The 14666-nt window shown below is 37.0% G+C and overlaps 1 protein-coding gene across 1 annotated transcript in view; it reads left to right on the top strand.

The window, feature by feature from the left end:
* Positions 1-14666, top strand: part of IL1RAPL2 (interleukin 1 receptor accessory protein like 2) — a 47363-nt gene that overhangs the window by 31270 nt on the left and 1427 nt on the right. The window contains exon 5 of the mRNA XM_024750546.1: positions 3460-3630. Coding sequence (XP_024606314.1) covers positions 3460-3630 — 171 coding nt within the window. The remainder of the gene's footprint in view (positions 1-3459; positions 3631-14666) is intronic.

Raw genomic sequence — 14666 nt, 5'->3', positions numbered from 1 at the left:
GATTCATATCTATGGTAGCATTTCCTGAAAGTTCTTATAAAAATGCCATATTTTTTATAAAATAAAATCTATCAAACTGACTTCTTAAACATTTTTGATATAATTCATTTCATTTCATCAATGATTGCTTCGTTTATTTGATCTTTGAATTATGCAGTCATTAAATACTTATTAAGTGTCTACTGTGTGCCAAGCACTATGAATGATGTATATACTTACATATATTCTTCACCTGGATTAACTCCACACACACACACACACACACACACACACACACACACACACACACACACACTGGTAGTATAGTAGGCATTGGAGACACAATAATCAACAAAGTTACACAGTCTTTGCACTTTAGAAGCTAAGGATTTAGCACTGTGTTTAGCAGAGCCCCAGAAGAACTACATTGTAAACAGGAATGGCTTCCTAATGGTGAACAGGATTAAAATGAGATTTTAAAATCACACACACACACACACACACACACACACACACACTGGTAGTATAGTAGGCATTGGAGACACAATAATCAACAAAGTTACACAGTCTTTGCACTTTAGAAGCTAAGGATTTAGCACTGTGTTTAGCAGAGCCCCAGAAGAACTACATTGTAAACAGGAATGGCTTCCTAATGGTGAACAGGATTAAAATGAGATTTTAAAATGGAAAGGACAGTGTGACAACAGGAAAATTCTTCCACAGAGAGTTTGGTTCCCTTTGTCATAACTTCTCTCTTCATTGGTAACAGCATACCTATGGTGACCACTGTGCGAGCCTTCTTCCTTATAATGTTTTGTCTCCATCGTGCTGTTTTCTGGTTCCTCAGTTGAACTTAGTCAGCATGATTTAACACAGAGGAATGCTCATTAGCCTCACCTAGCAAAGTGGTGTTGCTGAATTGCCATTCGGTTTTAAAACAATATTCAGGACTTGCTGTTAACCTTTATTTGCATCATATTGTTGATATTGCTCTATCCATCTTGCTCCTCTTTGTGAGCAACAGCTGTGGCTATTCATGAGGTTTTCTTGGCTGTCTACATAGAGCTGAAGTGCATTTTTAAAACTGTTGCATCTGCATCACTGCTTGCTCACTAGCTGGCATCCTAGACCTTCTGGGACATCTGACATGGTGGCTTGAGAGCTCTCTTCCTGCTCTGGCCAGCTACCATAAGCTCTTCACCTTTAGTTCACCTTAAAGGGACATGACTGAAAACAGAAGCAACCATTTTCCAAAGAATGATGTGTTTCTAGAATGTTATGTACAATTTGTTATCCAGATGTGCTGGGTGTTAACACATAGCAAAGACATCCATTTTCTTTCTCATAACTTGACTTGGGATATGCAAATATAGCAATATTTTCTGGAAAAAAGTCTTTGTAGCATCACCTATATTAGAATATAGGTGAAGCAAGTAAGGATAGGACCAGGGATATGTGAGATTAGGTGTGGTTGGAGGGCAAATAGTCATAGTCAGGACAAGCAATGTGGCAGGAGTCTAGAAGTTCTGGCCAGATGGGTGAAAGAGTCAGGTAGTCATTGCAGTTGGCTAGCTCATAATAGATGCTCAACAAATCACTGTTGAATGAATTAATAAGTGGTTGCATTTCAGGAGGTTTGTAACATAGAGTTATCAAAGTCAGAGGAAACTAGGGTCTAGTCTAACATTATGGAGTTTGAGGCAGCAACACCATCCATCAAGAACAATGAAATACAGTCTGCTCATAGAAATGGATCTGTTTGTCCTTTGGCCTATTTTATTCTTCCAGCTGTGTATCATCGGCAGCTCTCAGTCCCAGGTGAGTAATTATAGCTGGAGAAAGTCAAGGGCCTGCAGGTGCATCCTGAGCTTGATTGGAACAGGGGCAGAGGTGCTAGGATTACCAGGAGGTTCTTACATTAGCATTGCTTATGAACATCCTCACTTCCAAGTGGCGTTTTATGCATAACAGCAGAATGTGCCCCATTTGTAAGCCAAGTGATCTCAACTATCAGGGCAGTCCTTCATGTGCATCTGCTTCTAGGCAATCAAGTACCCAACCAAGGTTCACAGCAGTCTTTTCCAGATAGAGGACAGGCTAAAGAGAAGCCTCCTGGCTTCAGGCACCATCTTAATATAAATAAGCAGAGTCCTGTTCATGTGAGGGTAGTGAAGCCTGGAATCTTACTAGACTTAGAACAATATAATCCTGCCTCAGTTATCACTAGATAGTCAGGGGGTGCTGCGTACTCCTACCATAGGGTATTTATATCTCTTTATATGCCTATCACATATTCCTCCTTCAGCAGGTAGAACCAAATTTTAGTGGTATAGGGAAGTGACTGGCTGCTTCATCTTGTAAATTAACTTTTGGTCAAGTTTTAGCTATATTCTAATCAGGTCTGTTTTAATGGAAAATATTTCTGTGTTTTAGAAACAAATCCTGAAATGTTTGCTGGTCTTTTAAAATTATTATTTGCAAGTAACTAGATTTAAAAAATACTAATAGTTCCATATGAGTCTAGGTTCATTACATTAACTTTTAAATTTTTTTCTATAAATAAGGGAATTTTGAAAACCACTATAACTTTTCCAATGTGTTCCTTCTAAAACCAGCAGGGACTAATACTTTGAGAAAAAACTGCATATATATATATATATAGAGAGAGAGAGAGAGAGAGAGAGAGAGAGAATTTTCTCTTTGGGGAGACTGGCTCTGAGCCAATATAGCAAAGGAAGAAAAAATACATTCTCAAAGCAGAGTTAACCCTCTGACTAAATGTGTGAAGGGAAAACCTAATTTGGCAATATTGGAAGGATGTATATTCTGAAACAAAGGGTTCTTTTGGTAGCTTGTGTCAAATTAGTTGGCCATGGATTGAACAAGAATAACAGGCAATGCACTTGTATAAAACCCAGCTGCTGTCTCTAATATTTGGTAATGAACTGCATTTTGTATATGAGGATGACGACACTAACCAACTGGAAGTATGGCATGTGCTACAACTAGTGTCTCCAGGAGTGAGGCTGGATTATTTCGATCTTCCACACTCTAGGGCCCAGCCCCTCTTGGATCTCTTACACATATTTGTGCAAACAAGGTATAGTCTGTGACCGAGTAACAGAGCCAAGCCAACTGGCACAGAAAGAGTTCAAATCCATGAATCTATTTAGTCCTGCATTCAAACACACTGAGATGATCATTCACACCAAAAGTCACAAATAATAGTTCTCTTTTATTCTGTCCTCACTATATGTTGCCCACTGCCTAACAGTTTCAGTTCATATCCTACGACTATAACTAAGTTATGTTGAAATGTACTAGACTTCTTATAGCATTGCATGTAACTTATTTTTTCCAGTTATTAATGACAGTCACTAATTATAGTGCATATTCCAGCCTGTTAATGATTATAGACATTTAGTACTTAAAGAGAACCTAATGATATATACAACCCTTTTGTTTTTCTTTGTTTCTAAGACAACAAGGAATATGATGCCTATCTCTCTTACACAAAAGTGGACCAAGATACTTTGGAATGTGACAACCCTGAAGAAGAGCAGTTTGCTCTTGAAATACTGCCAGATGTGCTAGAAAAACACTATGGATATAAACTCTTCATTCCAGAAAGGGACCTAATTCCAAGTGGAAGTAAGTACTTTCAATTTTTGTATTTTAAAAGTTTGGCTTCACTTAAGTTATGTGGAGACTTCAAATGTCAGAGCCAAGTATTTAGATAGTTTTTCTTACAGGAGATTTTATTAAATTCAAAATTTTCCCCAATACCTGTGTTCTGACTTTCTAACATCCAAATTTTTTTAAAGGCACTCTCATTTATATTTTAGGTATGGTTTTTAAATTGTGCTTTAATGGTATGCTTTATTATATTGCCTTAGTGTTCTGAGAAAATAATGATCGTTAAAAAAATGTGTATAAGTCAGATATTTTTTGCATTTCAGACTTTTTGCATTTCAGATTTTTTGCATTTCAGATTTTCAATGCATTTCAGTTCCAAATGTGGTCTTCTGTCATTGTGCTTCTACTTATACCTACAATCATTGTCACTAATAACTCTGAATTTATGCTTTAATACTCATTTCCAGATTTGCAGGAGAAAATCCACTTAAAAATGAAAGTGAGGCCATGGCGTATGGCACCTTTACTGTGTATTTAAATTCTTTTTAAGAAGTTCTAGACTATGTAGGCTTGAGTGCTACTTTTAAATTATGCTACATATTGAAAGCTATATATGAGCTTACAGAATAAATTCAGGTTCAAGTAAAAATATATACTTTTTTCCTGTTTCTGTTCAGAGTACTGTACACAGTAAAGTGTGAGGTAAATACAGAAAAGATATGGTCTCTGCCCTCGAAGAGCTTGAAATGCCATTGAGGGAACATAAAAGTGCTAGAATTCATTTGCATGTCTATATTAATATCCTTGAGAGGGGGAGATTAAGCTGTGACCACAAATCGGAATATGGTAATTTATACACATGGGCTAACAAAATTTAAAAGCTTATATATTTAGTACTTCACAGTATATAGAATATTTTCACATACATTATTTTCACATACATTATTTCTTTTCATCTTTACAATAACCCTATGTGGAGAAAGAGCAGGTACTGTTATCTTCATCTTACAGATGAGGAAATAAGGCCTGAAATAAGTCCAAGACCAGTCAGCTGGCAACTGGTAGAGATGGAATAAGAACCTATATCTGTTTGATTCCGGTTCTCACTCCTGTAGATCACTCTATTTATTCCTCAATAACTTTTATTCAGATTATCAGAAGTCTACCGTGGTCACTAAACTGACAGGAAACAAATTGAAACAACTGAGTTTTTGTTGTTCATCTCTTTTTTCAGTGTGCATACGTTTCTGTATATGTTTGGGTTTGCACATGAGTATGCACACTTACACATGCATAGAAAGAAACCAGACAATATTTTCTGGTATATTACTTTCTACAAATGTAATATTTCCCCAAATTTCTTCCCATGGTCCTCTCCTCGCTTCTTTCTGTAATTTCCTGTATTTTCATGACTTTAAATACCACTTCTACATTGATTGAGCCCCAAGGAACATGCAGATACCTCAGAGTCATTTTTGATTCTTTTGTATCTCTCTCCCAAATTCAGTGCCCATTGCATCTTTTCCATTACCACTTCCACCATTCTAGTATAGGCCCTAATCACCTCATTCCTGAATGTTGATTACTCTCTGCCTTCCCTATTTTTCCTCTTATGCATCTAGTCCCACTAATATGTATACCTCCTTGATCATGTCTCTCCCCTATTCAACAACCTTAAATTCTTCACCATTTCTTATAGGATAAAATCCATTAACCCTTAGCTAAACACTGCTGCAGTCTGGTGTGACACTTTTGTTCACGTTAGCCTCCTACACCTTTACAAATCCTATTTATACTCTCCATAACACTGCCTCTGTGAAAAGTCCATAATAATTTCTCTAGCCCTAGAGTATGTGGTGTATATTCACTTGTTTGACTATAAATTTTGTACTCCTTACTCCTGTGATATTTTGTATTATTTTCTTTTTTTAATGTAGTGTTCCAGCTATTTGTCTTATCTTCTCAGCAAAACTATAAGCTCCATGAGGGCAAGTACTGTCTCTCATTCATCTTCATACACCTGTTACCATCTACCAAAATACCTGAACTCAGTAGACGCTTCATAGATGCTTGTTGATTTTGTTTTAATAGTATTGGTTTAAGACAAGAAGAAATAATAAGAATGAAATAAGTAAAAATGTTAATTTTTGCATGACAGTATCTGAAAGGCATTTTTTTTAACAAAGTGAATATGAAATCTAAACAAGGAGCTTTCTGCTGAAAGAAAAAGCATGTAATTAGTAGGAATAGTTTCAGTCCTAATGTGTATACTACTTTTATTTTTTCAGATATTAGAAAGAATATCTACAAGAGGTCGATCAATCATTAATGAAATATCAAAAATATCCCTTTACTACTTTTTGGTTTAATTCCTTAGATTCCTATGTACTTTTTGCATTTTTGCCAAGAGCATCTTGTTAACTATCAAAATTCTGCAACATCGATTTTTAGAGTGATAGTGTACTAAATTGTATTAAAGTAATATCATTACCAAAGTGGAATTTATACTCTATGTCAAGTCACCTTCAGTAGGATTCAATATGGATTCAATTTCTGCCTTATTGCATTACAAAATTGTTGGCACCACAATAGACAGTCTTTATCAACCCAAGTGACTTAAAAATGTCACCCTTCATGTCCGAACACATCAAATTTGATTACTTTTCTTCTGACCTGGAAAACAATGCTTCAACATTGTGCACATCAGAAAAGGAAATAGGGGCAACATGGAACACAGGCGAGTCACTTTACCTGAGACTCAGTAGATGACACTTGCTTATTATATAAAGAAGCAGCTATTGTGCATGGGTGAGAGTGAGACCCAGAGAGCATGAGAGTGAGAGAGATGCATCCCCAAACTGTGTTCTCTTAGTTCTCTCAGATAGTCTATTTTGATGATGACAGATGAATTGAATCAACCTGCTGTGTCAATTTAGCCAAACAGGTGGTAGACTATTTTATACCTCATTGAGTCAGCTAGTTGATTGGCTAAATTGATTGAAATTGATTAGTTGTTTTGATGTATCACAGACAGGCCTGAATGTCCTCCTTGACCGTGGGGTATGAGGCTTACACAAGCCATATTTCCTAGCACAAAACTACAAGATTTTAGTTGAGGACTATAACATGCTACATAAGAGATAATAGAAGGTTGTCACCTCATATACCCTGGCATTTAAAGAACTCAAAATAAAAATACCCAAGATGATGTTATTAGGGAGAAGAGAGATTTTTATAGTCCATAGAAGATCATTTTAGTGTTTTTGAGATTGTACAACAATTAGACTGAGCAGGGACTTGGATCCTGGGTACTCAGTGGTACACAGGAAGACTCCTTTTACAACTAAGCCATTTGGGACAACTATGCAGTTTTTAGATGCAACCACTGGAGGGTGTTTGATTTTAATCCTTCTTTCCTGAATGAGGAAATTCATGTTCTCTGAATTCCGATTTGCGAGTGTAACCTGCAAAGGTTCTTAAAAAGGCCCTTTGACCATTTTTCTTTTCCATCAACATTTCAGAGCTGGCTGAGCAGTCACCATGTCACGATTAACGAGTTTTTCCTTGGCATTTTTAGCACGCATTCAGGAAGTCGATGAAGTATATGAATAATATACTTGATTTACACATGAATGACAGAGTAGAACATTTTGGACTTGGTGTATGTGTGTTATTAAAGAAGGTTCTGTGGTCTGTAGTTGCAGCCATTGGTACAGATTTAACAGGCTATGCTATATAAATATAGACACATTCCTGCGGGGGGGGGAAGTAGTTACAATATTATAAGCTATGTTTGTCCCTCACATCTCATTTAAAACATGTTGACCCAAGACTGCTCCTTCCTCTAAAAACTAGCAATGAGGCCTTTGAGAATTGTAAAAGCAGACTTCATAATATCATTCTTGACCTACAACAATAATTTTCTATGAATCAAACTAATGAAGTCTATGACATAAACCCATTCATGTTTAATGCCTTCATTTTTGATGTATCTTCAGTTTCATTTGTACCACTCTCGTGGTATTCCAACTCAACCTCATCAACACACAAATATTTCTAATGTATACAGTTTCAGAAGTACATGAATGGGTGTCCCCCACCCTTCTTCCTCCCCCTGACACCAATGCACGCATGACCGTGAGTTCACAGAAAGCTTCAATATAAAGATGTCACTCTCCAAGGTGAGGTATAGGTAACTGTACCCTTCTCGCATGTCCTACTAGAGAAGTGTCGTTTGACCATCATGGAACAGCACAGGTGGGAGGATTTGACACAAACATTTTTCCTAAATGCTAAAACTAAAAGTCTTCAGATCTGGACATTATTTTCCTGGCAGTGACCTACCTTTCCATTCTTGAGCCTGTGGCCAGGATCTTCCTTATGTTTTCTCAGGTTTGGTGCCTGAATGTGGCAAGAATTTCTACTTTCCAGTAAAAGTTTGGTCTGTCTCTTCCCAGGCTAGAAACATCTGTAGTAGAATAGCAAAAGCAACTTTGTTGCCAACAGGCATCTGAATGTCAGGAGTGACAGGCAACCAAAAGAAAGCCAGAGAGAAAACACCCTACTCAAACTGCCTAGAGACACAAACTTGAGAAGTAGAGATTTTCTCACCCATGCAGCTGCTGGGTTTTGTGGTGTAAAGTATTCTACACAGAGCACATTGTGTTCATAGGGCCTAATGGATCCTTTAGGAATGAACAGATGTGCTCTGAAGCTGACATGTGACCAACAGAACCCAGCTGTGCAGTTGAGATCCTGAGATTGGGGACATTTTTGGATGAGTACCATTTAGGCTTTTGAGCCCATCTTATCTCAGTGTTTCTGCAGAGATTTAAAAGCATAAAAATATAAAAGTTAATCAACTGGTCAGATGGAGAGAATAGTACTCCAAGACTAAAAGTAGAAACAACCCAATCCTATAGCTTTTGTTTGCCCTTAAGAGAAAGCAAGCAAGGTGCTTAAAAGTGCATGTGCAATACTGATTAACAATTATAAATTGAGCTAGTTCTGGCTGAAGTTTTAGAAAAATCTATAGATGATTAAGTGCACATTAAAGAGAAAAAAATCTTTTCAAGTCTTTTAGCTCAGTTTCCTCTTCTAATCATAGGAAGACTATGGGGATCTCTGTGTGAGTTCTTCCTGCATTATTGCACCAGAGAAAGACACTAGTGAGTGAAAGATATTATCGTGCGTATGGCTGATCAGCCATGTCTATTGAAATTATATTTATGAATTTGGCCTCAAATATCAAATTGTCTTTCCATTTGTTTTCATGCTCAAATTTCTATTAGTTTCTCTCACTCAAGAATCCTAGGACTCTTTCAGTAATTTAAGGGAAAATTATAATGTCTGATTACATTCTTGCATGTGCTAGACCTTCCTCCCTATTCTAATCTTCAGTTCTTTAATGGCCATATGATTGTGCTGACACTGAAATGACAAATGACTAGAGAATACATCTGGTGTCACACGATCCCTAGTCACTTATGAAGTGAGGCATGCAAAAAACATTTTTGTACATGGATCTGTAGCTACTCATTGCCAATAGTTCCTCTAATAGCTGGACATATTGGATACCATTCAAGGAAATTGTCCTTGGGGAGTAATAAATTCCTTTTCCAGGCAATCTGACGTCTGTGACCTAAAAAGTGTGAGGCAGGGGTGACATGCACAGGCATGGAAATTTAACACATTGTGTACAATTTACTCACATGGAATAAAATTAGATAAGCCCACCATCCCCTTCATGTTAGTCAGGAGAGAGGGAACTGTATCCAATATGCCCAGCAAAATACTGCGGTCAATGGACTGAGGTTTCTTATCAAAGTTTGAGGTAAAGGAAGAATCCACTGTGTAGAATTTCAATTAGGAAATCTACTTTTTGGATAGCACAAAGAATAGACACCTTAAAAAAAGAGTAGAAGACCAGGATAAAATTGTCTTAAGTACCAAAGGAACCACAGAAAAGACTATATAAGGAGCAAGTTGTCTTGTTCCATATTTATCAAGATTGCACTGATTAGAATTAGTTATATCTACAAATTTTTAGGGCATGAGTTTAAGGAGGAAAAGAGGAGGGGAAGAACATTTTGCAGACTCTCTTTGTTTGCTACTCTCCGCATTTTCTTTCTTTTAGTATTCTCTGAATGTGTTCTATTACTTACCTCTATTCTCAGTGAAGAGGTAAAGAGGGAAGAGAAAGAATTTAGAGATGTGGACAACATTCCAGAGTAAATTCTGCCCACCGTCATGCTTCCCTGTTCATCCACTGGTGAAATGCTATAGCAAAAGTAAAGGATTCATTACCAGAAATACAGCCTCCAAACTCAAAACTGTAAATAAATTGTGTTTCCCTGCACTCGCAAGGGCTCAACAAATCCATGTTAATGTTGATCAACTTTTTAATCAGAATCAGTTAGAACACTTACACTAGTCAATAGAAAACAAAACTCCTGCCAAAAAATTTAGCCCAGTAAACTATGAATTATCAAGCCAAGGACTTAGAGGAGGGGCCAGGGAAGGTTTTTATAGGGCAAGTAATATCACACACTGTTTAGAAAGCCCCCTACTCCCCTCATACACACCTGACTAAATAAAAAATTTTGTACCCTCAATATCTGTGGCAGACAACACAGATTCTTACATCTGCCAGATACAGAAGCAAGACCCAAAAGCTTTAGCAATGTTGGCCAAGACAAAGAGTGAAGTTGTCAACCTGTATCTCTTTCAATAGGTTAGTATTAAGTATCATTATTTTACATGCAGGTAGTATTTTCAGTAAGACTACATTATAAAGTACCTTACTGTATGCCTCTATTTATACCAGAGGTCTAATAATTTTTTACCAAATATTTAGTGCTGAGTAATACACTTTTTTTGATACATGTGAAACCTGTATTATTTTTGCTGGTTTTTCCTCACCAGTCATAGGAGTAGATCAATCACTGTCAGAAAATGTCTTGATTTTAAGTATTGACATATTAACCCATAGGTTTAATAAATATCACCATTTATAGCTATCAATTAACTAATATTCACTAAAATTGGTGGGGTATTATTCAGTTTTGATGCATCCTATCTCACCCTAATGATTTGTCTGTTTAAATGATATTGGTTGTACATAGCTGTGAATATAAGCCTACCAAGATTCTATTATTTGAACCTGGCAAAGTAATAAATTATGCTTTTGTTTACAGACTAAGCATTTGTCTTTTAATATGCTATCTGCCCCTAATAATGATCCTGACATAAGTGGAAGTGTCAACACAAAGATAATTTATAAGTAGCTAATTGATTAGTTTGATAAATCATATGGTTAGTAGGCAGTAGCAAGAGCACATAGAAATTCATGAATGAGAGTGTTTTCCCCTTGTCCTTCTGCCTACATCTGCAGTAGATTCAAAGCCTGACATTTAAGAGTACTGAGTTCTTTTGGGAAAGAATATACACCCCATTAGAAGCAATTTCTTGGGGCTGCCATTATATTCTTTCTGCTTCTATTTTGTCCTTTTATTTCTTCCTTCAGTTTACATTTTGCTTTGTTAATGTGTCCTGTTTTCAAGTCACTTTTGTAGACTGAATTCTATTTTTCTAAATACACTGGAATTTTGGTTTATACAACTGTCTGGTTTTTTTTGTTTGTTTGTTTTTTTACAAAATTGTGAAGATCACAAATAGGTTAAGTGTAATAGCTTTGTTTCATGGCTGATAATCTAGTGTGGCTTCATAGCCTTGTTTAGAGAAACAGAATGCTGTCAGACACAACCCTCTTTAGTTTTTTCTGTCATCGTAAGTTACTTCAAACTAAAATCTGCAAAGAAATAATGACCTTTCATTTAAGGGATACTTTATATTTTTATGTGGAAAAAAAGAGTCTTTTAAGGGATTCCTGCTACTCAGTTGCTAAATTTGCCTGAACAAGTCAGGGCAAGATTTAGCGAGTATTCTTATGTGCTGTGGATTTAGGGATTTTTTTTAAAAAACATTTCTTTATTATCTCTTCGTGGTAAGAAACCTTTTAAAACGGTTTCTGAAGTTTTCTAACATGTCTCCCACAAAACCACAGCCCTACCATGACAAACACCACTGCCTGTCATGGACTACACTAGCTATGGACCAGCAATGCCTTAACTTGATGACTGTTTCTGCTTAGTTTATTTGGAACTTTTCCAAACCTAAACATCCTGATTGGTCTCTAATTCAGGGGTGGCAACCTTTCTCTGTAAAGGTCCAGAGAATAAATATTTTAGGCTTTGTAGGTTATATATGGTCTCTGTTGCATCATATTCTTTATTTCTTTTACAACCCTTTAAAAATGTTTTAAAAAATCATTCTTAGCTCACAGGCCATACAAAAACAGGACATGGTCCTAATGGATCAGGCTCCAATTCACAGTCATTGGATACAGACATGCAACCCCAGGGTAAGGGGAAAATTATTTTGGGCACTTGCTGTGTAGGAGCCAGCAACGACTGCCCGGCTAAAGATTAGCAAGTAAAAAATATTAACTCTACCTGTTGGGTCCCTTGCTAATTTATTTATACTTTTCATGATATCTAGGTCCTTGTTTCTTCCCAAAGATAAAGAGACAGAAAGAAAAGATTTAGGAAGGGAGGGAGAAAGGGGGCAAAGGGAGATAGGCAAAAGAGGAAGGGAGAGTAAGACAAGGGAAAGGAGAAAAAAGTGAGAAAGAAAGCAAAGAGGGAGGTAAAAGGACAAGAGAGACAACACAGGAAAAGAAAAAAAAAAGAAATGGAGAAAGAAAGAGGAGCAAAGGGGGTGAGAATAAGAAAAAAAACATAGAAAAACAGAGAGAACAAGCCAGAATATGGAAGCTAGGGCACAGTCTCTCCTTCTTTTCCTGAGAGCCAGGCAGCTCTTAGCGGCACCTCCCCAGCTGCTTTCAAACATTGAGGTTGCTGCCCAGCCACTGATCACCATCCCAAGAAGTGAAATGTGGGCTTCACATCTGAAAACTTCCACTTGGTTTTTCACCAAGTGAAATGGAACACGAAATTCAGGGCCCAAGAAAATGGCTCATGTTTTCTTTGGGACACTTGGGCTGTGTCTACCCAGGGAAAATTTAGATGTACTGACTGACTGACTCCAGTGCATATGATTAATGTATATATAGGGCAAACCAGGATAATTCAGACCTTTTTTTCTTCCAGAGCAGGTTTTCAGCCGGAATTATCTGGATGGTTGCCTCAACTCTCCACTAGGCTTTGCCAGGATAAGCACAGCCAGTGTAGTATGCAGGAGACAGGGACCACTCCCTCTTTCCAAGGTTCCCTTCAACACCCACACCCTGTGCAGCTGAGTGTAGTGGGATCCGTCCTGACGGGCATTCCTTCTGGGGGCAAGTGAAAATTCTGTTTAATGAATCTCTAAGAAGCCCCCCAAACCCTAAATTTTGCATTCTGCTTAGCTGTCAAATGGCAAAGTGTAATAGAATGGTGAAGGGGGAGAACAATATTAATGCGGAAAAATGTTGTACCCTGTTCCCTTCCCCAATCGAGAAAGAGGATAATAAAGCCAAAGCCTATGACTTCCCAGTCAAATCATTAGTGTGTATGTATATAGTTTCTCTTATGACTGAACGCTTGAGTTGTAATTTTCTTGAAATGGATAGAGATATGTATAGCTATACCTTTTGTTTTTAAAAGTATATTTTAAAAATAAACTACATCCCAACACATAGAAACAGTGTTGTTCATAGAGGTATAGTTTCTGTGACAAATGTGCTCCTGCCAAGGTTTGTACAGATCAATTTTTAAAAATTAAATGTAAAGCTACAATTAATGAGGGAAGAATGCTACTTGGAATAATTCCTCAGTAAATCATTTGGTAAGGAATTCTTCTGTAAAAATAACAATTAACTCATACATAACCTGGTAAAACTGTGTTTTCATGGACTCCTGCACTTATACCATGTATAAGTTTGGGGTTTGGTTTTGTTTCGTTTTGTTTGGAGGAAAGGTGAAAAGAATAATGGGAAAGATGCATGATAGTTTATTTTACTGTATCTTACAGATCCAACTTCTAATGATGAAGCTTCCCACATAACTTCTTTCTTTTTGGGAGCAGAAAGAAAGGAAGAAAATGAAGAGTCAGAGCTGTTGATACATTGGGATAATATTTTTCCACTCTATTGAAACTTTCTACCTTTCCTTCCATTCTGTTTCACCAGTTCTCTAAATGACAATTACAGAGTGATAACTTCCCCATTGCTACTTGTGTGGTATTTTTGTTTGTTTTTTGTTTTCATTTTTATTTTTTGCAGATTTCAATGCTGATTTTTTTTCCTTGAAAACGTGATCTCTAAAAGAAAATGCATAAAATTCTTAATGGGTTCCCTCCCCACTTAGAAGTTGCCTTATTCCCTCAGATACAGTCTCTGTAACTACTGCATGAGAAAGTCCTGAAATGTATTAAGTAAAAACCAAAACAGCAGTAACAACAAATTGTTAAATGGGCAATTCTCTGTGTATCTCTCAAAAAGATTTTTGTTTATCTGTAGGGTGTATAGAAAATTTGCTCTTTTTCACTTGTGAAAGTGTTCTTGCTGCCAAATGGTAGAAATAAAACCCTGGAAAAGAGAGATCATCTGTAAAATATGCATCTGTAAAATAAGTTTCTCTTTTCAAATGGCTTGTACTGGGCTGTTTGGTGGCCCCTCACTGTGTACTGGACGTGACTCCTTGAAAGCAGTCTGTAACCTTGGGCAGATTTGCAGTGACAAATGTTGCTATGCTTCTGTAAGCACTGCTTCTGCTAGAGGGCACTGTACATTAGACAAGGCCTTGTGCTCTGCTTAGTAAAGACAGCTCTCTGTTGCAGCACCTGTGTCCAAGTCTCCATTTGTTAACACATGTGTGTGTTTCCCTTTTTGGAGGATAAGACTTTGGGAAGCACGGTTGCAAAAGGATTATTCCATGGGATAAACAAATCTAGAGTTCGTTGAGTGTTTTTCTACTAGGAAAAGGACATAACTTGTTCACCTCACTTTCAGAATTGTTCCACAAAGTAGAGCAAAGACTTCTCAGTTGAGA

Source organism: Neophocaena asiaeorientalis, unplaced genomic scaffold (assembly GCF_003031525.2).
Source record: "Neophocaena asiaeorientalis asiaeorientalis breed wild unplaced genomic scaffold, Neophocaena_asiaeorientalis_V1.1 scaffold390, whole genome shotgun sequence".
NCBI classification, from domain to species: Eukaryota; Metazoa; Chordata; class Mammalia; order Artiodactyla; family Phocoenidae; genus Neophocaena; species Neophocaena asiaeorientalis.
Note: the sequence above shows the minus strand (reverse complement) of the source record. Positions and strands in the feature narration are given on the sequence as shown.